The sequence below is a fragment of the Anguilla anguilla genome, chromosome 3 (assembly GCF_013347855.1).
Source record: "Anguilla anguilla isolate fAngAng1 chromosome 3, fAngAng1.pri, whole genome shotgun sequence".
Taxonomy (NCBI): domain Eukaryota; kingdom Metazoa; phylum Chordata; class Actinopteri; order Anguilliformes; family Anguillidae; genus Anguilla; species Anguilla anguilla.
This window is the reverse complement of record NC_049203.1, coordinates 22583454-22597061: the sequence shown is the minus strand read 5'-3', so window position 1 is coordinate 22597061 and position 13608 is coordinate 22583454. Positions and strand designations below refer to the sequence as shown.

At 42.0% G+C, this 13608-nt stretch overlaps 1 protein-coding gene across 1 annotated transcript in view; it reads left to right on the top strand.

Moving 5' to 3' along the window:
- LOC118224250 (ephrin type-A receptor 6-like) overlaps positions 1 to 13608 on the top strand; it is a 174690-nt gene that overhangs the window by 149318 nt on the left and 11764 nt on the right. The window contains exons 9-11 of the mRNA XM_035411571.1: positions 690 to 760; positions 7486 to 7611; positions 8603 to 8788. Of these exons, the coding sequence (XP_035267462.1) occupies positions 690 to 760; positions 7486 to 7611; positions 8603 to 8788 (383 nt within the window). The remainder of the gene's footprint in view (positions 1 to 689; positions 761 to 7485; positions 7612 to 8602; positions 8789 to 13608) is intronic.

Genomic DNA, 13608 nt, shown 5'->3' with positions numbered 1-13608 from the left:
CAGATATAAAAAGAAATTCTGTGTTACTTTTAAGAGGTATATATTTACATTTTCTGCATTTTCATTTGACAGACATTCATGAGTATGTACAACATAAAATGACACAAGCATTCCCTTGCAGTAGCAGAATATCCTAGAAATATGTTTATTCATTAATTTATTTTATTTAACCTTTTAATCAAACTATTGCAAATCTGACAACAGGTAGGAAATATACAAATAACAGCCAGTTTCGGCTACTATTTTACCTATTTTTACATGAAAACGCTGCTATCTGTCATCATTTGTCAAAAATCTCCATATTTACAATATATTACAGCGTGTTCCTCTTTTCTGAAAGGTGTACACAAATAATGATTTTAAAAATTGAAATAAAATATCTTTTAAAAGTGTTAAAAAAATAAATAAATAATAATAATAATAATAATTTGTAATGCTAATGAATGGCAAAGGAGGCTGGCACAGTTCCTGGAGGTTTTTGAGTCTGAAGTCTGACTCAGGCCTCTTTGCCCCCTTGGTAACCTCTGACCCCTGTGCCCCTGAGCAGTGTGATGGCGAGGTGGAGAGAGGTGGGCGGGCCGCGTTCCTCTCCGCCTTTGCGTTTTGATCACTCCTTTCATAGCGACGCAAAACCGCCATTTACCACACCGCTGTCCCTTTCCTTCTCCTCTGGGTCCGATGTCATGCAGGTGCCAGTGGTACATCAAAGCCAAGATGAAGTCGGTGGAGAAGAGGAGGGCTCACTGTCTGAATGGACACAGTAAGTAAAATGCCCTTTTGCAACCTCTTGGTAGGAACCTCGTTTGAAAGAATCAATACGTAACCATGCAGGCTTATGCCTCCGCATTTACATGGTCGTCATGTCTTTTTATCAGCCCAATCAAGTATAGCCAGAGTCTTTATGTGGCTGTCAATGCAAGTTCAAGTGTATGTCCTATTACAGTATGTGAAATCCTGAGATTTATAAAGATTTTTTTGAAAGGCCACATCTGCACTGGCTTATGGTGAAAGACCACATCTTCATTGGCTTATGGTGAAAGGCCACATCTTCATTGGCTTATGGTGAAAGGCCACATCTTCATTGGCTTACGGTGAAAGGCCATATCTTCACTGGCTTATGGTGAATGGCCACATCTTCATTGACTTACGGTGAAAGGCCATATATTCATTGGCTTTCATTAGTTTTTTTGTTTTTTGTTTTTTTTGAGCATACCAACTTTTTGGTAATATTTTTAAGGAGGAGATGACAGAGAACAAACTTGTGCAAGCTGTAAGTTGATAAAATAAAATGTATCAGAGGCTGTATCATTTACAGGAAGTATTGCACAAAATTAAATATGGCAATGCATGTAATTTTAAAACATTTCTGGCATGAGGAGTTGCATATGCAGTATGTACCAATTTTCATGCCTTTTATGCTTAACTATGAGACCCAATCAATTCAATGTAGTGTGCCTGAGTTACTGTTAAATCCCTCTGAATTAATGTTAAATCCACACCCGCTAATGTGGATTTAACAGCCAGTTAGGTGGAAAATAAAAAATATAAATAATAAAGAAAGCAAAAATAATAACATAAGCCACCTGTGTTTTTCTCATTGTTTCATACAATAACAAGACAGGAAGAATTATATAGAGGCATTACTGCTCTCTGGCCTCGACCTAATTATCTACATTTACGTTTTGGCATTTGGCATAACCTATTATCCAAAGTGGCTTACAAATGCTTACAAAAATGTTAGGCAAAGAGCAGAGATGGTACCAATTTATCAGGGCCACAGCCAATGGTAGGAGTCAGTATATGAGCTACAACAATATTTTAAGTGCCATTTTAGGTACAATCGGAAGTTTTAGGAGCTAATGCATTAAGTATAAAAATAATCTGATGGTATAGTGCCAAATGTAACATAATATGGGTTATTTAACCCAGAATTAATGCTGATAGACTACATTTCCAAAAGTATGTGGACACTTGAACATCACACCCATATGCAGAGGAGAATGGGGAAATGACAGTTTTTGTATGTAGTGCAATTCTGAAAATATTACGAGAGATTGATTAATCATTTTTAATACAAAGAATCTTGGCTATGATTACACACCACAATTAAATTTCTGGGACATAACAGTTACTAGCAACCTGACAGAAAGTGCAGAGAGCGAAATGTTACATTTAACCCTGTGGGTGGGGTAAAAACCAACACGGCATGGGGGGGATAGCTAACAGTCTGAATAGCTTTAAACATTAACGCAAAGTAAGACAATTCAATGCAATTCCACTTTAAATGGTAAAGGCAGTCTTTAGTCTACTTTTTCATTACATTTATATGTTTTTTGTGCCCTATCTATTTTGGTGAAAATCTATCACAAGGCTGTACATTCTCCGGTTCCCATCTAATGTCTTTTCGATCCAAACAGCTGTATCAGTCGATGTCACATGTCACCACGTAGCCTGCAGTTAAAGTTGAGTTAAATATATTTACAAAGATCAGGTCTGAGTTGAACAAATCCAATCAATTGGTTAATCAATAGTCTACTGACAACAGGCTAACAACCCTGCTAGGTTTATCCCCACAGGGGAGTATCTGCACTTTTGCCTGGCTAGCAATCCCTCCAAGCTAACATGCTATATCAATATTGCGTATGATTACTTACATTTGGATTCCTTGACAATACACACAATACAGTGGCAGAAAAACAAAAAAAAAACAGTTACTTGCATATAGCCAAAACAGACTTTTGGCAATATCTCACATAATGTTTATTGAACTCTCCCGCTGTTTGTTGGAGACAAAAAGGTTATTCTGCATGATTAACCTGAAAAGCATCATTCAAGCTCGATGCTCGATGCATCTACCTAAAACGTCTGTTACATTGTACCCTGTGTTAGATTTGGCCCCGCTCTCTGCTACTTGTTGAACATCTCATTCCAAAACCATGGACACTAATATGGAGTTGGATCCCTCTTTTCTTCTGTAACAGCCTCCACTCTTCTGGCTTTCCAGTAGATTTTGTAACATGGCTGCGGGGATTTGCTTCCATTCAGCCTCAAGAGCATTAGTGAGGTCGGGCACTGATGATGGGCGTAAGGCCTGGCTCACAGTCGGCATTCCAATTCATCCCAATGGTGTTGGATGGGGTAGAAGTCAGGGTTCTGCAGGCCAGTCAATTTATTCCCCACCAAACTCAACAAACAATTTCTTTATGGACCTTGCTTTGTGCACAGGGGCATTGTCATGTGGAAACAGTTAAGGGCCTTAACCAAACTGTTATCACAAAGTTGGAAGCACACAATTCTCTAGACTGTCATTACATGCTGTTGTATTAAGATTTCCCTTCACTGGAACTAAGGGGCCAAGCCAAAAACACGAAAAACAGCCACAGACCATTATTCCTCCTGCACTAAACATTACCGTTGGCATTATTCGGGCCAGTACAGTTGGCACAATGCATTCCGCTGAACTCAGATTCTTCCGTCTGACTGCCAGATAGTGAAGCGTGATTCATCACTCCAGGGAAAGTGATTCACTGCTTCAGAATCCAATGGTGGTGTGTTTTACACCACTCCCACCGACATTTGGCATTGCACATGGTGATCTTAGGCTTGTGTACAGCTGCTCGGCCATGGAAACCCATTCCATGAAGCTCTTGACAAATGTTCTTGTGCTGAGATTTTTTACAGAGGTAGTTTGGAACTCTGTAGTGAGTGTTGCAATGGAGGACAGATGAGTTTTACATGCTAAACATTACTGAGCTCTTCAGTACAATCCATTCTACTGCCACTGTTTTTCAATGGAGATTGCATGGCTGTGTGCTTGATTTTATGCACCTGTGTGACTGAAATAGCCAAAACCATTAATTAGAGGGGGTGTCCACATACTTTTGGAAATGTAGTGTAGTTCAGCCTTAGTTGAACCAAGACAGAGTTTGAACCGGTAAATAAAGATAGGCTATTTAGTTCTGTTTGACATAAAAATGGCGGCACATATATTTACTGTCTTTCTTCCCAGCTGACTCTCTCAAAAACTGTTTTATTCCTGCGATATAAGAAAGTACAGGAACAAAGGCTGACGTTGCTAGTGAGAGAATTGATTAGGTTTCCTGTGGCACTAGCTGATGCATAAAAGAATGCGCTTGCTCTGAGTCACGTCCTGCAGCCATTTTGGTCTGTTGTGTATGACTTGCCTTCTGAGCTCTGTGCAATGTTGCATGAGCTCAGGGCATACAACCCTTCTTTTTTGTTTTCTTTGCTGTTTTTTATTTTATTTTTATAGAATGCCTTTTGTCTGAGCAACTTTCTTTTGTAGCTTTTCTATTTTATTCCTCTGTTGAAAGGTGAATACAAGAGAGGGGGTGAGGGCAGGTTCTGAGGTCTCCAGACTGGCCCAAATAACTGTTTGAAATACCTTAACTCTTGCAGCACCAGTAAAATTCCTGCAGACTCCTGACAATTGTAAAACAGGCATATATTGTTCAGGGCATTCCAAACAAAAAAATCTTCTTTCATGTGTACGTATTGTGTTGATGACATGTTTATCTAAATATGTTCAGGGATCTGCTGGAATATTTCCTATAGCAACATCTAATTTAGCAGTTTTTCAAATATGTATTTGACCCTGGGCCAGTGTTCATAAAGTACCTCAGAGTAGGAGTGCTGATCTCAGGTCAGTTTTGTGTTGTAGCTTATAATTAAGGGTCAGTTATACACAAGGGAAACCTGATCCTAGATATGCAATCCTACCTGGCAATGCTTTATGAACATGGACCCGGATAGGGCTGGCCTGAATGCCATTTTTTAGGCTTTGGACATTCATTGGTGTTTCCGAACGAAGCTCCGAACGTTTGTTCTCACAAAAACACGTTTAAAAATTAGGAATACCGTAGGCCTATTAGCTTTCATAACCGAAAGCTGCAGTTCATTATAGATCCATTGTTTAGCCTTAGCCGTGAATGAAGGGTTTCAAGTTTCATGTGCCCGTTTATTGAAAGGATCAAATAACACAACAGTTATTTCCAAAATTAAATTTTACTGCACACAGTCGTAAAATCAGCAGATCAGTAGCCTAGTAACAGAAAAATGTAACAGGTGCAATTTCAGCACGATACAATAAAAAAACAATCACTGTCGGACGAAGCGCACTGGCAAATAAAAATAGCTAGCCGACAAGAAAACATTGTGCATACAACTTTATTAAATAATAAGTAGGCCTAGCTTGGAACATTTTCAAAATAAAATAAACGAATGGCCTCACTCGGCCAAGGCTTTTAATGAAGGCTGAACAAATAACCTGACAATATGAGGTCTTACAACGAGCGTCCAAATAAACAAAATAAATAATATAATCAGCGTTGTTGAGGAGGTTGATGATGCTGAGGGCTGCGATACCAGGGGATGCACCTATAATAATAAATTGGCTATAATAATAATAATAATAATTATTATTATTATTATTATTATTATTATTATTATTATTACATTTATTTGACGCCAATCGCCTATGCCTGTAACAGCAGTTAGCCAATGCAAAGTTAGCTAGCTAGTTCATTAACTAACTGCCTACAGGATCTTTTCACCGACAAATTAATTATAGACATAGCCTACTTGCAGGTTTCAAATGAGCACTCAGATTTGCTGTGCCACCGTGGTATGCCAGTTGCTTGTTACATATTTGACACTGAGCCTTTTTCTTGTCATTGGTCATTTTGAAGTGTTTCCACACATCCGATTTCTTCGCAGTTGCCGTTATGCTAATGGACACGTGGACTGAAGCGTTTGTAGAGTGAGTGACGCACGTTGCGTTGTCTTTTTATTTATTTATTTTTTTTAGGTTATCTTACAAATTACAAATAATAATAATAATAATAATAATAATAATAATAATAATAATAATAATTATTTAAAAAACGAATCATCCGAATCCTGAATTGAGATTCGAATGCATTATATCGAACGAATTCCGAACAATTCGAACGTTCGGGGCCAGCCCTACACCCGGGTATGGGAGTTTGCCTGTAGTTTAAAAAAAATGTTTCTGTTGACCCTGGAGGCGAACGCCATCGCTGCCTGAGCTCTGCCGCTTCCCAGCCTGCAAACGGCAGCACCGCGTATGCTGTGCCAGGGCCCGCGCCGTGCCGGCTGGCAGCCAGCCTGGCTGCGGATACAGAGGTCCGTCGCTATACGCCGCCCGCATAGGAGGCGCCGTCCTTTTGTGTGGAAACGCTCAGCATTGTCTGAGGGAGCTGCAGCTGCGTCTGGGCGGGGCTTTCTATGAAGACCCCTGCCGCTCCTCGTTATCCATTCAGTTAGCGGCTCCACACTATGTCCCCATCTCAGGCAAGGCCTCCAATAGCAGGCTCTCTCACTGTGGGCCCAGGGCCGACCCTGCTGGGTCTATCACTGCAGGGGATGCACACGGTGCTTTTCACGAACACCTTTAAGCCAGCATATCATTCATTATTATATTCACACATAGTTTGGCAATCGATGATATTCATTAATAATAATGTTCCCCGCATGGAAAACATGTCGTGCTTTGCATAAATTTGTAACTGTAAGTTGAAGCCAGTGTGATGGCAGACAGATGCCCTTCAAAACTGCATTGCCTGCTGTTCATTTGACCTTTTTTGGTATTTTAAGAGGCTCTATATTGAGGGCTTAGTTAAGTTTAAATTTGATTGATACAGTAAGCAGGCTGGTCTCATCGACTACTGTTACATTTTACAACCCTGCCTGCTGTTGGGAGAGGTTTCAGTTTTCATAGTGACATCCCAAGTTTCATTTAACCATTGCAACTCATATAGATTACAATTTACATACAGTACATTTGTGCAGGTGGATAGTGTACTGAAACAATTTAGGTTAAGTACTTTGCTGAAATTACTTTTAGCAGTCTGCTGTATATTGTGTTTGTCTCTATGTTTGTGTATTAAAAATTGTTATTTTTAGGAGTGTGCACCACAATCTTGTCTACTGTCTTTCATTATTTCATGGTCCTGAGCCAGTGTAACCTCAATGCACTTTGTCCTTTACAAGTGAAATGACTCAGGAACGGGCTGGTAGTACTTTATGTGACACCATGAGCTCCAGGGCCGGCTCTAGCTTTTGTGCCACCCTAGGCAGGATCGTGGAATGGGGCGGGGGGAAACAGGGGTGTAATGGGGATCACCAACTGAGAAGAGGCCCGGGATGGGACAAACGATCATAGACTGTGGTGGCGGGGGGATTGCACCAACTATCATTAACGCAATGCATTCCAACCGCCCAGATGGTTAGCACTTCCCCATACAGATGGCACCCTAGGTGACCGCCTATATCGCCCATGCCTAGAACCAGCCGTAATGAGCTTCTCTGTCACTGAAGTCTGCTTAAAAGTGCTAAATAGGTCATTTTAATTTAATGAAATAAATAAGCTGCTATTTAGGCTGAATGTTGGTCCAAGCCACAGTTATGCTTTATGCAACTCACCTGGTTCTGTGCCCGTTCTAGTCCCTTTTCCGGGAATAAAGACGTACATCGACCCCGACACCTACGAGGACCCCGCTCAGGCGGTTCACGAGTTCGCCAAGGAGATCGACCCGACCCGGATTCGCATCGAGAGAGTGATCGGAGCGGGTAGGTGTTGTCGCAGGAGGCAGGTTTGTCTTGATTTCGATCCCGCTGTCTGTCTCACGAAGATATAAAGCATCCTGTTTGCACTGTTCCTTATCTTCAGCTTCAGCTAAAACCACTCTAGAATTAATATTTACTTCAGTTGGTGTGAGAGGATAAGTCATCTTAATTATAAGTATTTCCAGTGCCTGCATAAATCCAGTAATATAAGAGGCCATCTCCTTTTTATTGGACAGGTGCCTTAATCACCCTTTCTCATATTCCTAATTCTTTTGCATCGTGTCTGGTGTAAAAGTAATTTATTTCAGCTTAGTCTGACAATAAGGAGAAATTAAACCTTTTCCAGATTAGAGTAAAACAAAAGAGTGTTGCTAAGAATAGGTTCTAGGACAATTTGTTTGCAAGTGAAAGAAAGGATCTTTAGAATTAAATATTTAAGGAAGTGGAAATTCTGTTCTCAAACAGCTCATGTCTGCCATCTAGTGGTGTGCCACAGCAGTTTCTCAATTTTCTATCCTGAGGCGAATAGCCGTCTACGGCTGTGTGCACCAGTGGTTCTCAAACATGGGAGTTGGGACCCAATGATGGATTACAGGAAGTGTTGAGATGGAATATAATAACTTGTTTAAAATACAGGCTTCCAACTGAAATTCAAGTCAGTCAATTTAAACGTGTCTCCTGTTACATGCACTTCTTAGTGTACATGCAGTTGTTTTGACATGTAGTCCCATATTTGAACATCAGAGGTGGGTCATTCTTTAAATGGGTTATGGCTCACTGAGTTCAAGAACCACTGATGGAGACATAAGGGAGAAAGCTATTGCATATCCTTTTTACGTCCTATATCCAATGATGGTCATAGACCGAAAATCATCAGTAAAGTTTTGCCAGATGGAAGTGTTTTTTTTAAAGTATAAAAAAAGCTTTATGTTTTCCTTGCTAACACCTGCAAATGCTAGTCTCATGAAGCGAAACTTCTGCTTGTGCGATTCAGGTGAATTCGGGGAGGTCTGCAGCGGGCGACTTCGATGTCCCGGTAAGAGAGAGATCCCCGTGGCGATAAAGACCCTGAAGGGCGGGTACGTGGAGCGGCAGAGGCGGGACTTCCTGCGAGAGGCGAGCATCATGGGCCAGTTCGACCACCCCAACATCATCAGGCTGGAGGGCGTCGTCACCAAAAGTAAGGCGTCGCGGACGGGCGTTTGACTTGGCAACCGAGCGTCTCACAGCACATTTCAGTCACGTCACGTGTTGCGTTGGCACACAATAACCCGTGTCGCCACGCTGGGTGAAGAGCTGACTTTAAACGCCGCCGTGCGAAGTGAAGGTGGACTGATTTATTTCGTAGTCGTAAAAATGTGCTTTTAGCCTATAACCGAAACATGTCTGTTCTGTCCTTCTGAACGTGAGGTGAAGGCTGAAGCCAGGAAGTAATTATATAAAATAAGTCCTGCCAACCTTTATGTTCGTAGGCTCCATTGATTTATTGATTGTCATTTATTGATCGTGTTTTTTTTTCACTGCTGACATCTGACAGCTATCACATGCCTGGTCGTTGATTAAAGCAAACACAGGATAAGCGACTTGCTCAAGGCTATAAAAGCCGTCACTCACTGCTTGTGGTTACAGATCAGACGTGGCTAATGACGGGTGCAAATACATCTCAGCATCAAAGCATTGCAAGCTATTAGATGTTATAATCAACTGTCCATGGCAACCCATACCAAAACACAGATAATCACAAACACGCCCAAGAAAGATGTGTTCCAAGATTTTGTGTGCTGTCTTACTAATCACCTTTGTCATTTGTTTATACATATGCAGTATATACTCTGTCTGTTGAGTTGGGGCTTTGCTTTGGTCCATTCTCCTAGTGGTCTAAACAATGTCCCAGGTGCGTGGAGGTAAAATGGGAACTATCTGGGAGCACTACAATAGTGTAGGCTAATCCTACAGAGACAGAATGCAGGTAGCCCCTCTGCTGTAGTTTCTCTCCTATTTTTATTTTCTCAGCCATCCCTGGGAAGATGTGAGGAGCCAGGTTCCTTTAGCCTCCATTTCACACCAGAGTTAAACTGACTGGCAAATAAAGGTTTGGGACTGACAGTCAACGCCGTTGTGTCCTTTAGACACAACTGCCCCTGCTGTGTCAGTATTAGCCGAGACCCACTGTGTGCACAGGGAATATACTGGGGGGGGGGGGGGGTTGTTTGCTCTGTCCCATGAGCCACACTGATCTAAAGCACAGTATGCACAGGATACCCAGCTCCATCCTGTTCACATTTTAAGCTGTGTCTCCCTTCTGTTGAAGCTGAGGCGTTTGAAAATTTGTCAGGGAATTCTTTAAGGAGCATGACCATTCCTGGGCAATGGGCATTCAGTACTGCATTTTAACACCCACCACAGACTTCAACTGGATGGTTACCAGGTTACCAAATAGGACCTCCTGTAGTTAAGAAGCAGAGAGAAATAGAGGGAATGAAGCGGTAACATATCTGGTGAATCTAAGGAATCTGTGTCTGAAGCCAAGGAAATATCTGTGAATATGGAACAGCAAATAGGGAGCGGGCAGAATCAATGTTGATGAGGAAGATGACTATAATGATGAAGACGATGCTTGTGATTATGATGATGCTTGTCATTCTGACTCACTATGTACATTCAATAAGCTTGCTGTATTGAAAGTCTCATTCGAGATCATCATCATTCTAGATACTAACTCATTATGGTTATTTCTGTCAGTGAAGTAAATAATAAATGACTTAATTAGGCAAGCTCTACTGGAAGGACGCAGTGCCAGGAATGTTTGATTAAAGGTGACATCATCATTGATTACAGGTGAAATGTCATTGGTCCAAAAATACTGCAGAGTATGTTAGGTTGTGATAAGATGACCTCAGCCAGCAAATACAAACAGAGGGCTGATGTGGTGGTTAAAGTACAAGAGTCACGTTGAGAAAGTCACCTCTCCCATCCAATACTCATCCAATTTCTGTCAACCAATTAGCATCAGACCTGTAGACGAGTTAGACCAAGGAACTGCATAAAGCAATTAATAATAATTTGTGGGAAAAAGCAAGAATAATAAACAGTAAATAAAATAAGTGTTTATATTGTAATTGCATCTCTGTAATTGCATTTTTTTATGCAGCCTGGTCAAGCATATTCCATTTAAATTGTGAATAATTATTTTCTTCATTAGAGAAACATCTCTAAACCCACCAGGATAAGTGGTCTCATAATGGACCTGTTGTCAGAAGAATTTTCCACTTTATTCAAGAAAGAAATAAATTGTGCTTTTCATTGTTTACAGGGTTGAAAATAATTGCTGTCCTTCCCCTGGGGCAGAGAGGAATAATATTGGTATTTTTCGATCTATTAGCCCCCAGTGTCCCTGATGGCGAAAGCAGAGGCGACTGTAGTCTTTACAGAGAGGTCATACTCTCTTTGTGTAACTTCACTTTCCTCGCTGTGAGATCCGGCCTGTTTTTTGTTTCCTTTTGTTTCCAGCTCAGAGTAAGCCCTTGCACTAAGGCCATACAACTCCAGGTCCTGAAAGCTGCAGTGCCTGCAGGTACTGTATTTGCTCCAGCCGTGCGCTACACCACCTGATTTCACTAACGAGTTAAGGAGGTAAAATAATTAGTGAAATCTGGTGGTGTAGCGCATGGCTGGAACATATACCAGCAGACACTGCAGCCCGCAGGACCTGGAGTTGAGTCGCGCTGCCTTATGTGGTACGAGCATTAAACATGCTAATTCCTCTATGTTACCTGGTATAAATGTAGCCGGCCTCTTACCCAAACCGAACCACAGTGAGCCACATTCATATGTAACTCCGATATGTGATTCAAAGCTTGTTCCATGTACAATGGCTAAAGGCAAAGTGGTCATTAACAGTTTCCTGTCTGCATTCAAGTAATCCGTGTAACGGGATTCAATTGACATTTTTGACTAGACGCTCGATGACTCACGTTTCCAGCGCCTTTGAGAGAGGAGACAAGCGGGTGATTCAAAGTTCAGGCCGTTGTTTCTGCGGCGTGTCAGCTGTGACAGCAGTCAGACACGCCGAGAGCACTGTGCCGCGCGACGCGTTCGCTCCCTTCGTGACGCCCGAATCCATTACTTGGGAGGACACGCTGTCACTCCGCGTAGTTTGAAAAGTTGAACCTGCGAGTTGAAGAGTTGAACATGATCACATGAGTGTGTGTGGGACCAGTCCAAATGCAGCTGGTGGGGGGTGGGGGGTCGGGGGAGGGGGGGGGGGGTGGTTCTGGAAGAAATTTGACTTTTGAAACTCATTTCCTTTGCATTCTGCATAGTTTAGACTGTACACCTGTAATAGAATAATACAAAAGCAGTGCCGTCAATGATGAGGACTATGAGTATCAATGGAGGGTCATTCCCATTGGGCACAGCATGTCGTTTATCCATGCTGGCCTCTTCAGAAAACCCCTGATCTATGTGAATATATACATATATACCTATGTGTATACTGTGTATATTATACATAACTATGTGTGTGGGTGCGTATGAATAACACAGAATACAGCACAAGCAGATTCAGTAAAACACAGTCTCTGAGATGGAGGTGGTGATGATTTTAGGTCAGGGAACCATAAGCTCATATTCCAGCTGCATGAGCATGCAGAGCTACTGTTTCCCTGCTCCCATAAGGCCACTCTGTCAAGCGTGAGCCCTCCTGCCACATACACACACACACACACACATACATGTGCGCACACACACACACACACACACACACACATGCATGCAGGATCGCAAGCTGCTGACAGCTGGGGGTGACATGAGGAAGTGAGTCGTCTGGGTGATCTGTCTGTCCCTGATACTGGATAATGCCGCCCACATGCGTTCACTCAGGCAGTGTGTGTCCCGGTACTGCAGAGTGCACTGCTGCCATCGCACACAAACATACACACACACACACACACACACACACACACACACACACAAGGAGTCTGCTTGCTGCCTCTTTCTCTCTCTCGCTCTCTCCCTACCTCCCTCCCTCCCTCTTGCTCCCTTTCCCTCTCTGTCTTTCTCTGTCCATAGTGTACTGTACCTTTGCACTGTGTCCAGGTTATGGTAGAAAGTAATGCAGGTGCAACGGCTTAAATATATTCACATCTCTACTGGTGGCAGGTGATTTTACTCTGAGGATTTTCAGAAAACAATATTCAGTATAAAGAGGCTATGGTTTCTGTAACAGCACACACATTTTTGTCTGCTTTATTCTGTCCTCCAGCTTCTTGATAGAAAGATAAAGAATTACAAAATGCACTTAATGTTGTATTATTTGGCTTTTAATATCTAAATTACGTTCATGCTGACAGTTTAAAACCTTTTTCTAAGCATTGGAAGATCATTTCCGAGTGATTTGAATGAAACATGCATGAGTAATGTAAAACATTGCTTGTCAGAGCTGTGCCGTCGGCTAGTTATGAGTGCTGTAAAACCGGGATTTTGAACGCACTTATGTTGTTCGGCCGCGTACGTGGGAAATGTCAGAGTCCGTGTCATTGAGGACGATTTCGGCAAATTGATTCTGCTGAGCTCTGTTCTCGCGCTGACGTTGAATAAGCACCCAGATAACATTTAGAGTTATTCTCCTGAATTTATTTCTCTTTCTCCCGGACTTGGAACCACGGCATGGCCATTTTTCTCCCGGAACCACTCACTGAGGCAGTTTGCTCTCTCATGATTCACAATCATATTTTTTTTTTTTTTAAATAGTGCAGTCTCTGTCATCTTAGATTATGAACCGAAAACGCGAGGAGGGCAGGGCGATGTTCGGTTCAGCAGCTGATCGATGATCTAGTCCAGCTCTCGCTGCCCCGCCCTCTCTGACTGATGAAATGGCGTACAGCTCTGCTAGAGTGTCCTACTGCTGCTTTATCTCAGCACAATATCCAATATAAAAGTTTGATTTGGGCGATTGTTAGATGGCCTCGTTCACACAGGAAGAAGGAAAATCACAATACT